At 36.1% G+C, this 15,550-nt stretch overlaps 1 protein-coding gene across 4 annotated transcripts in view; it reads right to left on the bottom strand.

Annotated features, from left to right (window-relative positions):
* Positions 1-15,550, bottom strand: part of NCKAP1 (NCK associated protein 1) — a 60,351-nt gene that overhangs the window by 20,944 nt on the left and 23,857 nt on the right. For all 4 annotated transcript variants that reach the window (XM_063340560.1, XM_063340561.1, XM_063340563.1 and 1 more), the window contains 17 exons: positions 15,461-15,517; positions 14,318-14,460; positions 14,138-14,228; positions 11,874-12,011; positions 11,062-11,110; positions 10,541-10,697; positions 9,871-9,927; positions 9,215-9,311; positions 8,971-9,077; positions 7,742-7,874; positions 6,167-6,248; positions 5,660-5,718; positions 4,767-4,912; positions 4,142-4,274; positions 2,306-2,425; positions 1,883-2,022; positions 561-692 (listed from right to left, as the gene is read on the bottom strand). In XM_063340560.1, the coding sequence (XP_063196630.1) occupies positions 561-692; positions 1,883-2,022; positions 2,306-2,425; positions 4,142-4,274; positions 4,767-4,912; positions 5,660-5,718; positions 6,167-6,248; positions 7,742-7,874; positions 8,971-9,077; positions 9,215-9,311; positions 9,871-9,927; positions 10,541-10,697; positions 11,062-11,110; positions 11,874-12,011; positions 14,138-14,228; positions 14,318-14,460; positions 15,461-15,517 (1,841 nt within the window). The remainder of the gene's footprint in view (positions 1-560; positions 693-1,882; positions 2,023-2,305; positions 2,426-4,141; positions 4,275-4,766; positions 4,913-5,659; positions 5,719-6,166; positions 6,249-7,741; positions 7,875-8,970; positions 9,078-9,214; positions 9,312-9,870; positions 9,928-10,540; positions 10,698-11,061; positions 11,111-11,873; positions 12,012-14,137; positions 14,229-14,317; positions 14,461-15,460; positions 15,518-15,550) is intronic.

The raw sequence follows: 15,550 nt of genomic DNA, 5'->3' as shown, positions 1-15,550 counted from the left end.
ATACAGTTTTAAAAATTTGGGTATTGTTAATATTAAGTAAATAAATAGGAATCTTATTAATGAAAAACAGATCTCCCTTTAGCTGACACAATGATTTGTATCTTCAATCGAAAAGTGAAGAAATTGCAGGACATACTTTGATTTGTCCAAATTCTCACTGTAAATAAGACCAGGCTTCTAATAACAGACATCCTATACGTCAGGCTAGCTTTCAACCTACATCAGAAATGCACAAAGGACTGTATATTCCCTTTTAACATAAATGGACACGGACTTCATTCAGTATCTCACTGAAACCAGGCCCTCAAGCAAACTGTATCAGGGGGTCCCTTAAAGCAAATGAAGTCTTCTTAGTAAACAAATACTTGTTGTAGTATTCTTTTTAGGCTTATATAACTTTATAACTTAACTGTCATTTCATTCATAATTTGACTTACAAGTTCCAGAATCCATCCTTTTAAAAACCTAGTTTTCTGTACTAAGTATACAATACTTCCAGTGCCAAATCAACAAAGACTTATCTTGTATGTGATTACATCTATATTTACAGTATTTCTTACTTGGTAAAGCGGATTTCCAGGTGAGACGTTAAATATTCTCTTGGGGTAAACGTGTGTTCCCAAACCACCATGTTCGGTACGTAATTGATTGAGAAGCAGAGTTCAGAAAGTGCAGTGTGCAGTTTGTCCAGGCTTTAAGAACAGTCAACAAGAAATTAAGAAAAAGACTTAACATGAGTATGTATTATCAGGGAAAGCACACGCTGGATGGAAGACGCCTCAAGAGCGGGTACAGCTCTCTCTCTTCCCTTCGTTATCTTTTTCTGCTTTGAGACACTTTTCTAGCTTATTTTTAAAATGGTATTTTTGGGTAAGAACACATCCTACAACTGCCTACTGATCTGCATCACACACAGTGATGTGAAAGATATACATATTTTTATACGTACATATACTTCCCCCCCCCAAAAAAAAGAACAGTCTGTTCGGGTGGTTCTTTCCTAACTGAACTAAGTAACATAAGTAATGTTTGCTACCAGCACACTACTAAAAACCTAAAAATATTGGGGGAGGGAATCTTGAGCTACAAGGATGTTCTTTTACCTCAACTTCTCCAATCTTTAGAGTTCTCTGATGTTCAGTTGTTGCAACTATAGCAAAACCACTTCCCTTTCAGCAGTCTGTGTGTTCAACCACTCTCAGCCACATTAAACACTTATTGTTTCCTTTTCTTAGCTTCCTTCCTCCTCATGCTTTTGTCACTACCATCTCGTCCTGTGATCTTTCCTAACAATTACCTTCTACCTTTCCCTCCCCTATCACCTCTTAAAGCCCAAACTGCATTTACTAATCTGTCTTGTTATCTCTTTCAGATATTTTTGTTGTTTATTTGCTGGCGCTTTCAACTCCTCTATAGCCACTAAGAAGGAAACTTTCCCCAGCTGGTACCAGCCCTGGAGCTTCACTTCACCCCAGCAGCTGAGGGCAGCAAACAGCCTTTTGGCAGCAAGCACTTCCAGCCCAGCCCGTACTTTACCTAGTTAAAAACATTAAGCAAGGCAGAATCAAAGATGTCATCCACTCCTTGGACTGCCACACTTCAGATGACTACACAGGAAGCCCAACTACAACACGGGGATCCTTTCCATTCAGGAAAGGGAACAGCCAAGGGGATAAGTTATAGAGATATACATTCCTATTGCTCTGTGAAAGAGATTTCAGGCTCTATATAAAGCTACAGAAGCATCATATGCTCACAAAGCTACAAAGTCGTCGTATTTACAGTCAATTAAACTTAGATAAATTAAGCAAGAAGCATTCAATATGTAAAACACACACGTTTTGACTTGGGATTCTAGGTGAAAGGAACAGAAGAGTCTTACTTTGTCACAACCAATCTGTTTTTCCTCATGCTTTCTACTCCTGGTTTCTCCCTTTCAGGTTCTCCTTTCTTTCCAGTCTGTTTTTTTGACTTTTTGTTCACTGCTTGACTGATGGTTTTGGCACAATGCTTTGGCAGCAACTAGTAGACAAAAAAAATAGCCCCCCAAGTTAAAATCCAACTTCTTAGCAGCCATGAGATACAAACTAAGCTTATGGTCCAGGTGGAGACTTCATCACACAACACATTCTTTCCTGACTACTAGTATAAAAAGTTTTCCCCAAACCATCTTCCATTTTATAAACAGAAAACTTCCCCAAAACAGGGAAAAAACGTGAAGAGGAAATATAACCATAAAAATTCAGAAAGTTCAACAACCTAGAAAATCTCAGAGGAGAATTAAACCACACACAGCCACACTCACCTGATCACTCAGTGTACACTGTTCTGTGCAAATGTCTGTGATAAGATTTCGAGCTTGCTTAGCCATTTCATCCAAGAACATGTTACACAAGGAAAGACTACGATCTCCAATATGATGTCGCTGTTAAAGAGGAAAAAAAAAGGACATATTTTTTCAGTTTCCTGTTAGTCCTACAACACTTAGACAACACACACTCTACTGCAGTTAAAGGTTCACTAAATCATTGAACTGGGGTACAAGAAATAATAAATTCATTTACTATTCATCATTCATCAATTAAAGTCCTTAATAGTCCCAGCTGCAGAATTATTTTTTTTTGAAGTAACTTGAACCATGAAATGTTCAAAGTCAAAACTGCAAATTATCATTAAAAATATTTTGCTTACTGTATTTTGCAAAATCTTTTCTGTAAAAGGAGGCAAAATTAATTTTTAAGAAAAAGTAGGTTTTCCTGTTTAATTTTGGGATGAATCTACTTTAAAGTGTCCAGTACTCAAGGGTTCTGTGAGTCTCCTCTTCATTAATTTGTATCAGTACTAAGTTTAAGAGAAAGAAGAGCACGCAACTGAAAGCACATGCAAAGAGAAAGCACAGTGTCATTCACACCACTGAAAAAGTCAATAGCGAAGCTCTACTGCATTAATTTCTGGATTCAGTTCCTTTGTCACTGGATCTGCACAAACGCAGCCTTCTGTCTCAATGAAATCCTTCTTTCACCACTAGTGTTTACTTTCTAACAGCCACACTACCACACATTGTACGCAGTACAGCAAAGATTATTTTTCCAAAATGGTAATAGTTACCAAGTCATACAATTCAGATATTGAATTCAGAGTTCTGCTGGCTGTGGCAAAATGTGCTTGCTGCAGCTGAATTCACACTAACTAGTGTACAGTGGACTTTGGCTATCGATTCCTTACTGTTACTATAATTGTTCTGAAAGACATCTCTTGTCCTGAAGGGAAGCTTTCCTGGAAACTTTTTAGTGGTTGTCTAGTATAAATAGAGTTTGCAGCTGTTTAAAGCAAAGTACACAGGAAAAATAATGATATAGACATATACTGAGATGAAGATTAGCAGAAGAGGATTTAATGTTCAAATAAGAAAGCCCCACATCATGCATATTTCAATAGATCTCATTCAGCTAATTGTTTCAGATGAACACTCTTAAGAATGAAACACACTTTCATAAGCACTACAGAAAATTGGCTAAGTTAACCCCTGGAGTAATTCCAAAGTCAATGGACATACAGGAAATGTACTGAAGGAGGATCTATTTCATTACAACAAAACCAGAAAGAATTTCCTCAGAATCAAACTACTTCCTTTAACAAAGCATCCATTTCTTTAAGCAACATTCTGCATTTTTTAATTTCTAATTCTAACCAAAGAGGGCTTGCATTACCCAGTTCTGACCAAAATGAATGCTTGCATTATACTGTATATCTCTTAGGATTTTTCTTTTTTAATCTTACTAAAGCAACACTATTTATAACAAGCCTTACAGAATTCCCAACTTCCTGTTTCCTTTTTCTAACTACAAGTTTATAATCCATTTGGAAGAAAAACTGTTGCTTGTAAATTTTAATAGTCATACTGGATTTATCAGCGTCTAAGCCTGAATGATCCCAGAAGAGAGTCATCTAACCTTTGTACCTCAGTTTAATCTCTCTCTAAAGCAAAGATAACACTCACTTCAGAAAAGGATTCTGAGATCTATGGACAAAGAATCACACAAGGCGGCCATAACAAACACCTGCTTGCAGCGTTCAGCTCTAGTCCCCTCTACTTTAAACGGGAGATGAAAATAACTACAACAATATATTTAAAACTTACCTCTTCTGGGCATAGTTCATGGGTGCAGCTCATAAAGTGAGTACAAAGCAGTGGGAATGCAATTGAGTATCTTGATTGAGAAGGAAGCTCCAAACACTGCTGAAACATCTTCTCAAAAGCACGACTATAAAAACTGATCAGAAATAGACATTTAAGTGGAATACACGCATAACTTTGCTGCAAATAAAGTCTACTTCACACCAATCAAATATGCTATTAGTGTCAGATTTGTAGTTGTAGCTTACACCAAAAATTGCATTATGCTTTCAAAGTTTGTTTTCTGCATTCACTTCTTATGCGTTTTATTTGGACCTCTCCATTATTATTATTACCATATTTTTATTGTGATATTTGCCACATAGGCACTGCGAAAACTTGCATCTTTTGCAAGAGTATATTAAGGAAAAATCTGCAAATGACCCCAATTACACGACAACTTGAATAATCTCTGTGACAGATCTTCAGAAATACCTTTATCAAACTAATTCAGATGGAAACCAGAAATTCTAATTGATTCTCCCATTGGCCTATCTTCCTACAAAGCTTGCTATTTAGAAATTACACTTGCATGGACAAAACAAACAATAAATAATAAAAAATTTCTACAGTCAGGTTAGTAACATACCAAAATATAGAAAGATCCGAGGTTTCAACCAACATCTCCACCAAAGAATCTACCATTTTTGTGTGGAAAATGATCGTGTTCATCATTTTTCCTAGTTCCCTATGGTCTGCAAGACTAAGCGAAGCTTTAGAAACACTGGTGTAGGCCTGGAAAGACACAAGAAAAAGTTTATGTTATATCTACAGCCGCTTTTTTTCAAATTCCATTGCCATTGCCCAAATACTGATTATGCTATGCGTAGGACACCTGTATACTTAAAGATCATGGACAGACTATTTTATCTTTCCATTACAGTTTAAGAAAAGCAAACTGCCTTTATACGACACTAATTCGCAGACAAACTGTAGAACAAAGGTACTGAAAAAACACAAACATTCACTTGTGAGCCTCCTCTTTAACAATCCAGTTCTGGGAAGCAAGAACAAGAGTGCATATTTTGAAAATATAAAAATAACATGTCTCTCTAACATGGAGACAATTGATTTACAGTCTAAACAGTACTCCCCCCTTTATTAAGTCAGTTGCAGATACTGTTACTGCAATGCACAGATGTGATCTCACCGAACATTTTCCCTACTTTCCCTCGTCTGGGCAGGCTGAATCCCACCCCACGCAGTGCACAGCTGCCAAACTGCTCATCCTCAACATATTCTATTTCCAAACTGTTATAAACGCCCCAAGGAATGATTTGCAAAAAGTACGCAATGCAGACAAAGTTACATCAAAACGTAGCAAATTATCTCCTTCAGTATTTGTTTGATTTTGAGAGAGCAGGTCATCCCTAGATAGCCTGTCATCCACTTACAGTGTCAGAGTAATACAGAAGAGCAGTAATTTATTAAACGTTTTGGGTTTAAGTTAGTAAAGCGTCATGCATATTTACAAATTCTTACCTGCAATCTAAACCAATCTAATCTCATTCCTCTGAAGTCAAACACCTCTCCATCTTCAACTGCAGCAGGGAAAAATACAGAATATAAACCCTTTAGGAAAACAACTACAAATTCAGATATACTATATCAGACCGCCAAAAAACCCCACCAAGTACTCAAAAATTACTTGAGTACTGAACCTCATGCTTTTACCTCAGGATTTCAATCCAGCACAGCCACACTAATAGGAATGAAAGTATCTAGATGAAAACATGTGTAACGTGCTTTCTAAATTACAAGGGAGGGTTACTTCCTAATAGCATTCTTCAAAAGCTCTATCTGTATAAAGCTGCCCTGGAAAAGGGACGCACAAGAAGCAGCACATACCGTAATGAAAAAGAAACAAGTGAACAAATTCAGTTTATGCAAGTTATGTGCTTCTACCGATTGCATGAAAGAAAAGGTGATGAAGCTTTCCAGAGGAATCCTCCATTCTGCTACAATTTTCCCAAGCTGGTTTAAACGTACCTTGTTTCACGCTTAGTGAAGTCATTGTGTTTACAAAAGAGGACATGATGATTGATTCATCCTCTGGGCACACTGAAAGATTCTGAAATAAACGTTATTGCTATTATTATTTCAAACATGGTTTATGAAACAATGCCCATGCCCAATTTATCAGCTATACTCTGAAATATACAAAAATTTACATAAGGTAACTTAATCGATGGAATATGTCAAGTAGTGCTATTTAACAGCTTTCACTTTTTAATTCATTGGTTGCTGACAGATACCTAGAAAAGCTTGATTCCAAACCAACATCTGCTTTAAACAGAAAAATCTGCCAGTAAATGTGCCCACTCATTTTCAAGCTGTAGTCATTTACAAAACGGACACCAAACATTTTCCTGTTATACATCAGACCCCAAACATTTTTCCAAACTCTAGAGACACCTGATCTGTCTGCAAAGAAAAACTGTCCACGGCAGGATATAACGGAGCCCACATCAGCTTCCCATAAAACCCTCTCTCAACAGGTTTTTACCAACATTGACTCCAATGATTGATACCACCTGAAAGATGGGGTATCAAGTTTGCAAATTTTATAAAATGCAACAGTTCATGAAAAAGCAGTTTTAGCAATTGATAAGATCATATTTCCCTTAAATAATACAATAGAGACGTTTCTCATAATTCCAGATATGACTGACATTTTAATACAAAGGCTGAAAAATCCAAATTATCACTCAATCATTTGTCAAAGTCTCATACTTGGTACCTGTTATAAATTAATCACAACTAAAATTCAAGCCAATTTTTGTCCCTTCATTTCAGTTTGATTCTACGTATTATCCTATCTAAACACACAACACTTGTGCCACTTGTACAGCATTCAAAAGGCATTCATCAAATCAAGGAAATAATTTCCCAGGAATCGATGACAAATGTAAAAAAAATTTAATTCTGTCACTCTAAAAAAAAAAAAAAAAAAGACCCACTTGTTAACAAGTATATAGAGATATAAGCAAAAGAGTCCCAAATGCAATTGTTTTGGTCTCGAAATAAACCCAAGGATCCAGTTACATTTAATAATTTAAACAGTGATACAAACTGGTATTTAAACTGTTTAAATAGTTTGTTTAAATAAGCAGTAGAGTACATAAGTTCCACCTTCTGGTAATTGATGTAATGCTTGAAGTGTGAAATTAATATTTGAACACAACAAAAAAAGCTTACAGGACAAACTTGTCAAGTTTGAGCAGCTGACCTAGTCACAAAATTTGCGCTCCATCTAGTGGTCACTAGGAAATAAACAGTTCAGAAAGCCTATCATTTCTTTGTCAGGCCAAGTAAGAAAAAGTTTCTACAACGCTCCTTCAGTGGCAGTACTTGTTTCATTGTCTCTCAACATAACACTGCTGATTTAAGCAGTCACATAACAACCAAAAGCACAACTCTACCTCCCAGAATTAAACAGCAAGTTAAGCTAATTTGCCTTATTCCGCAACATTCAAACCAGGTTGCATTTCATAAAGACACTTCGGACAAAACGCCCTTTTTAAAGTTTGCATTTGAGAACCCAAAACCAGAGTTTTGACATACCTGAACAAGCTCATTTAAGACCACTGCATCAAAGCCAGAGAGATACTGTACATAGTATCTCTGCATCACGGGACCGTATTTTCGCACATGTGCTCTGAGCTCCTCCATGTAGAATATCAACTCGGCTATGTGCCTAGGCAAGAAGACAAGGAAAAGCTTACAAGTAAGAAAACATCCAAAAATAATACAGACAATTTCTACCAGTGGAATGCTTCTCAAGGGGATTTCCTCCTAACACCTTGCCTTTAAAACTATTACTAATAGGCAATTTCTGTATTAAAATATTTGTTCACATTGTAAAAAGAGTTTACATAGGTAATTTTCTCTGCAAGGTAAAATCCACTCATCAGGAGATAAATTAGCAGGATGCCTTCATGGTAATCCTCAAAGGTCTGTATAACTCTCCACTTATTTTCTTGAAGAAGCCCTTCTATAACACTCTATTTGGAAAAAAAATAAAATCTCAAAAAGTGGTTAAATCTGAAGAATACAATTGTAATAACTGCTTTTCTGTTGGGTTTGTTTTAGCTTGGCTGTTTGGTTTTTAAAACCATGAGGATGGTTAAATACTTGTTTCAGAGTGGCTGTGGGACCACCATCCCTAGTACAGTGAAGAAAACCCAAGGTTTTTCTGCTCTAGCCTCGTGATTGTCACTTCTCGTTTAAACTCCTGCACTGAGCCCACAGCTTTTCAGTTCAATCTTGTGTTCAATAATCTTGAGAACAACTCAAAGAAAACTAGTGCCCTTCCGCTTACTCATAAGTCTCTTAAAACCATTTCTCATTTTACCTTCTGTTTATGATTATACTAATGCTGTATCATATAAATAAATCTCATCTGATTTGAAAGACGGTGTTGCTACAATACAGGAGACATTCTACGAATCAACAGATCAAGCTTTTTGACAGTTTCTTTCCCCCCACCACTGATTTGTTCAATGCAAATCATTAACACTAAAGACACACAATAAAGATTTTTGTTTGTTTGTTTTGCTTCCTTAAAGGAAAAAAAAGTATAAAACTTTTATAAACTATTTTTATTTTATAAACACATTTTCTAGAGAAAAGAAACTTCCAATGATGTGCTTCAGTTTCTGGGATTCCCAGGTAAGGATTTTCTGAACAGTCTCAACTCTTCCATATAGCCATCCTTTTCCAAGATTCCCTCGCCTTCATCTGTGAAATTCTCATGAATATTTAAGGTATCACACTAAAAATTGTTAACATACTTATCTATGAAGTCATCTGCACTCTTCTTTGGCATATTATCTGCATGACGAAGAAGCCAAATAATTTCATCACGAGCAAAGGATAGTGCCATAAATACAAAAAGTGCCTGAAAAAGAGAAGTTGTTGAGTAGGTTTTCTCTCAGAATAAAGTGTTTCCCCCCACAAAAGAAACAAAATGTCCTATTATCACTGAGAAACAAAAAGAGAGATTGCATAAATGCAAAACGTAAGAACCGTAATTACCTTGGGACCCAGCAGACCTGGCTGATCAGACAGGACAGTAGCCAGTTCTTTGAGTGCAGAACGTAAGAACTTGCGCCTCTCTCTGTGCATTGAACCACTGCATCAAAAGAATTAAACTGAAACATCATCCACTCTGCTAACCACAAAACACTTGATTTTTCCAAACGCTTAAGCCCAAGCATAGGCAGCTCATATCATACCAACTTCAAAAGTTCAGAATTTCAAAGGATGTGGTTCAATCAAAATTGGCATCCCCATCACCAATGCTGTCTATTCCTGAACTATGATTAAATTTAAAAAACAAGTTCTCTGCCCCTGGTCTGTGATTTGCATTTGACTCCACTAAAACATCTCGATTCAGTTTGCATTCACAGTTCACACACAGACATAGTTAACTAATTAGACAAAAACTGGAGAATATATAAACTAAATGTTTCTGTCCTGAAAATTTGAAAAATAATCTAAAACTTGGGAATTTAAATGGATAATGGCATACCATTAAGTAAATCCAGATTTAAAAGAACAAATGAGATCATGTACTGATCGAAAATGCGCAATTCAGTCAGCATTCAAGAAATCCTGTTTATACATTCTTTATAACTTCACTAAGAAAAATAACACTAAAATCTGTCAAGAAAACTTTGTAAGACACTTACGCATGTGAAACAGCAGCTTCTTTGCACTCTCTGATGTCATTAATACGCTTGTTGTAGCTGCAAGTAAAAAAATAATCCAATACGTTAATAAGTATTGGTAGTACAATTTAGAAAGAGCTGTGACTTGTGAGGAGCCGCAATACCATAGCAAGTAGGATACGGCAAAAAGCTCCCACAAGACGTATTTCCCTGCTCAGAGCTAAATGCTAAAACTGGATACCCAAACTGAAAATTCTCTTCATTGAAGTGGTCCTGGTATTAGCTGGTAAAGACCTCAACTTTGTTACTGCAGTTTTCATATGATATATTGCAGAAACAATGGCAGACAGTTGCAACTTTTCAAGCAAACTCTGCATTCATGACATCATTTCTCTTCCCTAGATTAAGATTTGTGGGCGAGATCATTAATTTTAACTTTTGCCATTTTAGAGACTGATTCACCGGAGTTGTTCAGAACCGAGATAAAAAAAGGCACGACTGTTATGAAATCAGGCTCCTGGAAGTTATGCATTAAAGAAACAGTCGAGATACTAGGCAAAAATGTCTGTGTACTGACTATCTTCAAATAGAACTTATATGAAATGGAAGGAGCATTTTCAAACACTTCTTCAAGAAATGATACTTTTTTAAACAGAGGTTCTGAAAGGAGAAAAAGAGAACAAAAACTTACCCTCTTATGTTTACAAACAAGTCTTCTGCAGCTTTGTGAATATGGAATACTTCATCTCGAAAAAGAGCCAAGCAAGAGCTGCTTTGAAGTGCAAGTTTCCACAGGTTCAAAGCTGTAGCGTCACTATTTAGGATTCCATGGCACAAAATAAATCCAACTTCACAAGTTCACATTGATTTATGTCACAAACCAGATGCACAAAGACAGTGAGAGAACAGTGAGATTATTATGCATAGTTCAAATAGTTCATTGATAAACTTTTAGTGGATAACACAGTTTTATATATAAAAAAATAGCCCACCCCATTCTAGTGGCGATATTTTTGTAATATTTTTGTAACATGAATTACTTCATGCTGATACTACTCAGCTATTTTCATCGGAATTACTAAAACCCTCACTGTTAGTCAAAGTCTGGAATAAACTGCTGACAAAATCCATTCCATCATATGCTGATGGATGCATACAACCAAGATTAATCAAGTTATACAACCACAAGCTGTTTCAGAATCTTTTACTCACAAATGATCCATTTTTCCATTGCATCCAGAGAGAGGTATTCACATGGCATCTGTTGAAAAAACAGCAATTTGTAGCCAACTAATTATATAAAAGACAATGCATTTCACAAGAAGCATTTTTTAGAAAAAAGGATGAATAAAGCCTTAAACGCTGATGAATCATGGAAGACTGATTCCGATTACTAACAGGGCCGTGTTTCAACCCTCTAGAAACCGAGGGTTTGAACATTAAATGAGCTTCCATACCATCCAATACCTTGAACAAAACTGTGAACAAGTTTTGGCAAATGTTTATCTTCAAACATTGTATTTAAGAATATTAAAGAACTAAAGGCTTTTGATGTATGCCAATCACAGCCTGACAGGTGTTAACACAATTTTTTTCACAAAGATGACCATTCATATTACAACTAAGAGCAAATGCAAATAGTAAACATTTTAAAGGAAGTATCAGTTCTATTTCCAGTCTGTTGACCCAAAACATCTGAGACAGTACACAGGATTCCTTCCTTTTACACTGCAGAAGTTAACATTGCTTCTTTTCATCTTTTGATTAGCAAATACCGAAAAAGAAGGCATGAGCTAACTAACAGAAGTTTTAATTAATGGGAGAAAACTTTTCCCGCGTACTGAAGTATTCAGCTCTCCCAACTAACCTATCTACTTCTCTGATCAAAAGCCACATAAAGGTAATCACATAGAAAACAAAACATTCCTATATTACTTTAATTAAAACCTTGCTTAACTTCACCATGTAATCACAGAATCATTCAATGATAGAGTTTTAATATAATGCAAATTAAAGGGCCATACTGTGTCCGACTGTGCAGGATTCAGCATTGTACTGGGGGCACTGATGAGGCTCAGTAGTTGTGCATTTCTCCACTGGTCAGCTGAGAGATTTCTTCGAGGATAGACCATCTGGAGTGAAATCAGAGCATCTGAAAGGGACTGAAAAGGAGAGCAATGATTAGTTTGAAGATGACCTCAAGGCTGAGTCTTGAATAAATATCCAAGTTCTTTACTTCACGTTGTGAACTGTGTATTGACACTGTCATACTCCAAGCACAAGTACTATTTTGTCAGTAGCCCTGTTTTCTCAGCAGTATTACTACCAATAATCAAAACATTTTACTGAGCTAGTTATGAAATTAAACTTGAGGTTAAAATCCACTGCATCTAGTTAATTTCACACACAAAGACTATTCCAGGCTGAGAGGGATGAAGAGAAGCATGAGGTTTTTATTTTTTTAATTATTTTTTTAATTAGACTTCTAAAACTGGGAGTTCAGAATTAGAGGACATGAAAAAAAAATCAACAGGGGACAACAAATATACAACTGACAGTTGTTCCTTATTTATTCAAGCATCCCATTTGCTACGTTATTACCTTCTCTGCCACTTCATTTAGTATGTCCTTCTCTCTCCACTAGCAAATTATAATTATTTTGAACAGATACTGTCTACAGGAGCATCTTCATAGCAGATAAAGCTTATCTGAGTAAGTGCTGTTCCACACCTTTTCCTAGTCTTTTGCATCAATACTGGTGTTTGTATGAGTCCGCAGGGAGCCAGTGCTAAGCATTATGCCAGCAAAGAGGTCACTCAGACAAAAAGTCATCTGCTGAAGCTAATTTAAAGGACTAAACAACTGCCAGGTTTACTGCAAAGCAGTGAGATAATGGAAGGAGCGTGCAGTTCCGTAAGAGTGTAACCTAAGTATCTGTTTCTATAGCGTGGTGCCTGAAGGGATCCCTGATCCCAATCTATACCTCTACCAGGGTAAGCTGAAGACCAAAATCAGAATGAAAAATGGCTTTACAAGACATTTCAAGGGAAAGGACTGGTGCGTTATTAAATACGAGAACATAAACAAAAATAATACTGAAACGTGAAGCATCTTTGCTAAAATGTGTACAAGAAAAGATTAATTGCAAATGAGATTCTCAGCTAATTAAGTCTTAAGAAGATGGGAATTGTGCAGAAGAAAGTCTATCAAAAATAAGACAACACAGACAAAAGAGATGCATTCAAAACTATTTCACTTCAGAGCACTTCGAGAAGTAGCTTAAAAACACTCTGAACTTCTAGTCACTATCTTAAAAAGTTTAAGGAAATTAAGTAAAATCTCAAGAGAATTAGAAAAGGAAAACACAACTAGTACCTAGACTTCGAAACAGGGCAAAAACCAACCCCAAAACCTTAAAAACTTCAGGCAATAACTTAGTATTTAACTTAAACTCCTGCCAAAGACTCCAAAATAAGTTGTTAAGCAATCAATTTGCAAGCATGAAGAAAATAACACCTTTATAAAGGACAGTCAGTCAGTACTGACCAAACAAATCTAGTTTCCTTTGACAAGGAGCAAGCCTAGTGGACAAATGGGAAGTGATAAACAGGATATACATTGACTTGGGTGAGGCTTCTGACACTTTTCCAAGGTATTTGCATAAAAAAATACAGCCTAGAAAAATCAGAACTGCAGCACAACCAGCTGTGTAAGAATAAAATCTTAAAAACATTTATACAGAAAAGGCTAAAGGGATTGGGTTCCTTTAACTTAGCAAAGTCAAGCGAGCAGGGTACGCAACGTCAGCTTTGGAGTATAGGAGATATTATTAGAGGCAGCAATCTTCAGCACCCCCAGTTTAAGGACAATCCAAAGCAAAATCTCCCAGGTTACCACATAGAAAAACACACATTCATCTAGGATGGTAAACCAGCAAAAAACCGGTTTCATATAAACATTAGGAATCTCCTTAATTTCAAACTACAAATGAAAATACAACACAGATGTAGCTATCCTCAGATGAGCCACAACTGACTTTTAATAATTTTCTAATCCTTAGTGAATAAAATGGAACCTTACCAATGGGTCTTAGCATTCCTGTATTTCTAATAGGTTCTCTTATTTAATACGGTATCAATCACCAGCCCCAGACATGCATTATAAGTAAAATCTCCTGTAAAAATTACACCTAATGGCTTTTGACAAAACAAACTCTTGCATATTTACTTTTTTATCTCTGCTCCTCTCAACTAAGGTTACTATGTTCCTGTGAAAAGTAGTTACATACTTTACTGTGAGGTACAAATTCCTCCATCATTTTCTTTAAAGGATTTTCATAATCCACAATCATCTGGCCAAGGCGTGGATATTCTCTGTCACTAAAAGCAACAACAAACAATTCACTCAGATGCAGTCATTATTATTATTATTATTATTAAACACATTTCCTACACAACAGACTTTTTACCTTGCTCCATGCGTCATTTCATGGGCATAGTTATACAATCCAATGATAGCCTTCCTTTCTTCAATTCGAGACAGCAAAATCATTAGAGTTGTGTAGGTTATAATCAAATCTAGGTAGTTCTTTGTTAAATCAAAGTTTACAGTCTAGAGATAAAAAACAGTAAATTATCATTCTAAAACTTTCAGAAACAAGTACAAAACTTTTTCTTACCTTTCCACCAATTTTCAGCCTTTTTTTTTTTTTTTTAGATAAAATGGACTGTCTTGACCAAAGTTTTTGTTCTGTCTGCATACAGACTTTGAATCATAGTTGATTCACTCAAATCCCCAGAACTGTGCGTTCATGAAAGTAAGCATGCAAATAAATCTTTCCAGGCTCAAGCGTCACAGGTTAGCTGTCAGATAGGAAAACTTTTCTTGGATATTACTAAGCAGTCAGCAAGTGCCTTGGCTGTGAATTGTATTTTAATAAGACTCTGTAATGTAAGAAACTATCACATATCCCACTGGCCTGGTGAGATCATTCCACAGGATATATACCTGCTCCTCTTTGTGTGAAACTAAGTCAGCCAAAATTTAGAATAATGACTACATTTAGCAAGGTGACATTATGCACGTTAAAAAAGAAAGCTGAAACAAAAAAGAAAATGTGTTTGAGGGTTTTTTTGGTATTTGGTGGTTTTGGTTTGTTGGGTTTTGTTTTTTAAATGGAACCCTTTTAGCTGCTTTTGCACTTGCTTTAGTCAACACCAGAATTGAACTCCTCACATATCTCTTAGGTGGACAGCAGTAATATTCCTGTTTTGTAAGCCTACATGGCTTAAGCATGTAGATGACAGTAAACCTCTAAGAATGAACTTGCAGATACAATACAGCAAAAATTACAGAACGATTTGTATGTCTGGTAACAGACAACACTGTTACTACTGTCCATAAGTAGCCTGTTCAAAATTGTCTATCTTCTGATTTCAAGCTATTTATAAAAGTTAAAGATCTGAAGATTAAAATATTTTTCTCTTGTGTTTACAACTAGAGATGTCATGTTTCTTGGGCTAACGTAAACAAGTCCTTCTAATTGTCTACAAAGGACTCCAACTAGAAACGTTTTTAAGCAGTATTTGAAAGTTTAAACCCAGAAACTTACGATATCAAAGAAGACCTGGCAAACATCAATAGTGTTCAGCAGCTCACAAACATGGTCCTTGGGGAAAAAAAAAAGAAGTGTAGTTTAAAA

Source organism: Chroicocephalus ridibundus, chromosome 7 (genome assembly GCF_963924245.1).
Source record: "Chroicocephalus ridibundus chromosome 7, bChrRid1.1, whole genome shotgun sequence".
Taxonomy (NCBI): domain Eukaryota; kingdom Metazoa; phylum Chordata; class Aves; order Charadriiformes; family Laridae; genus Chroicocephalus; species Chroicocephalus ridibundus.
This window is presented reverse-complemented; position numbering and strand designations above follow the sequence as displayed.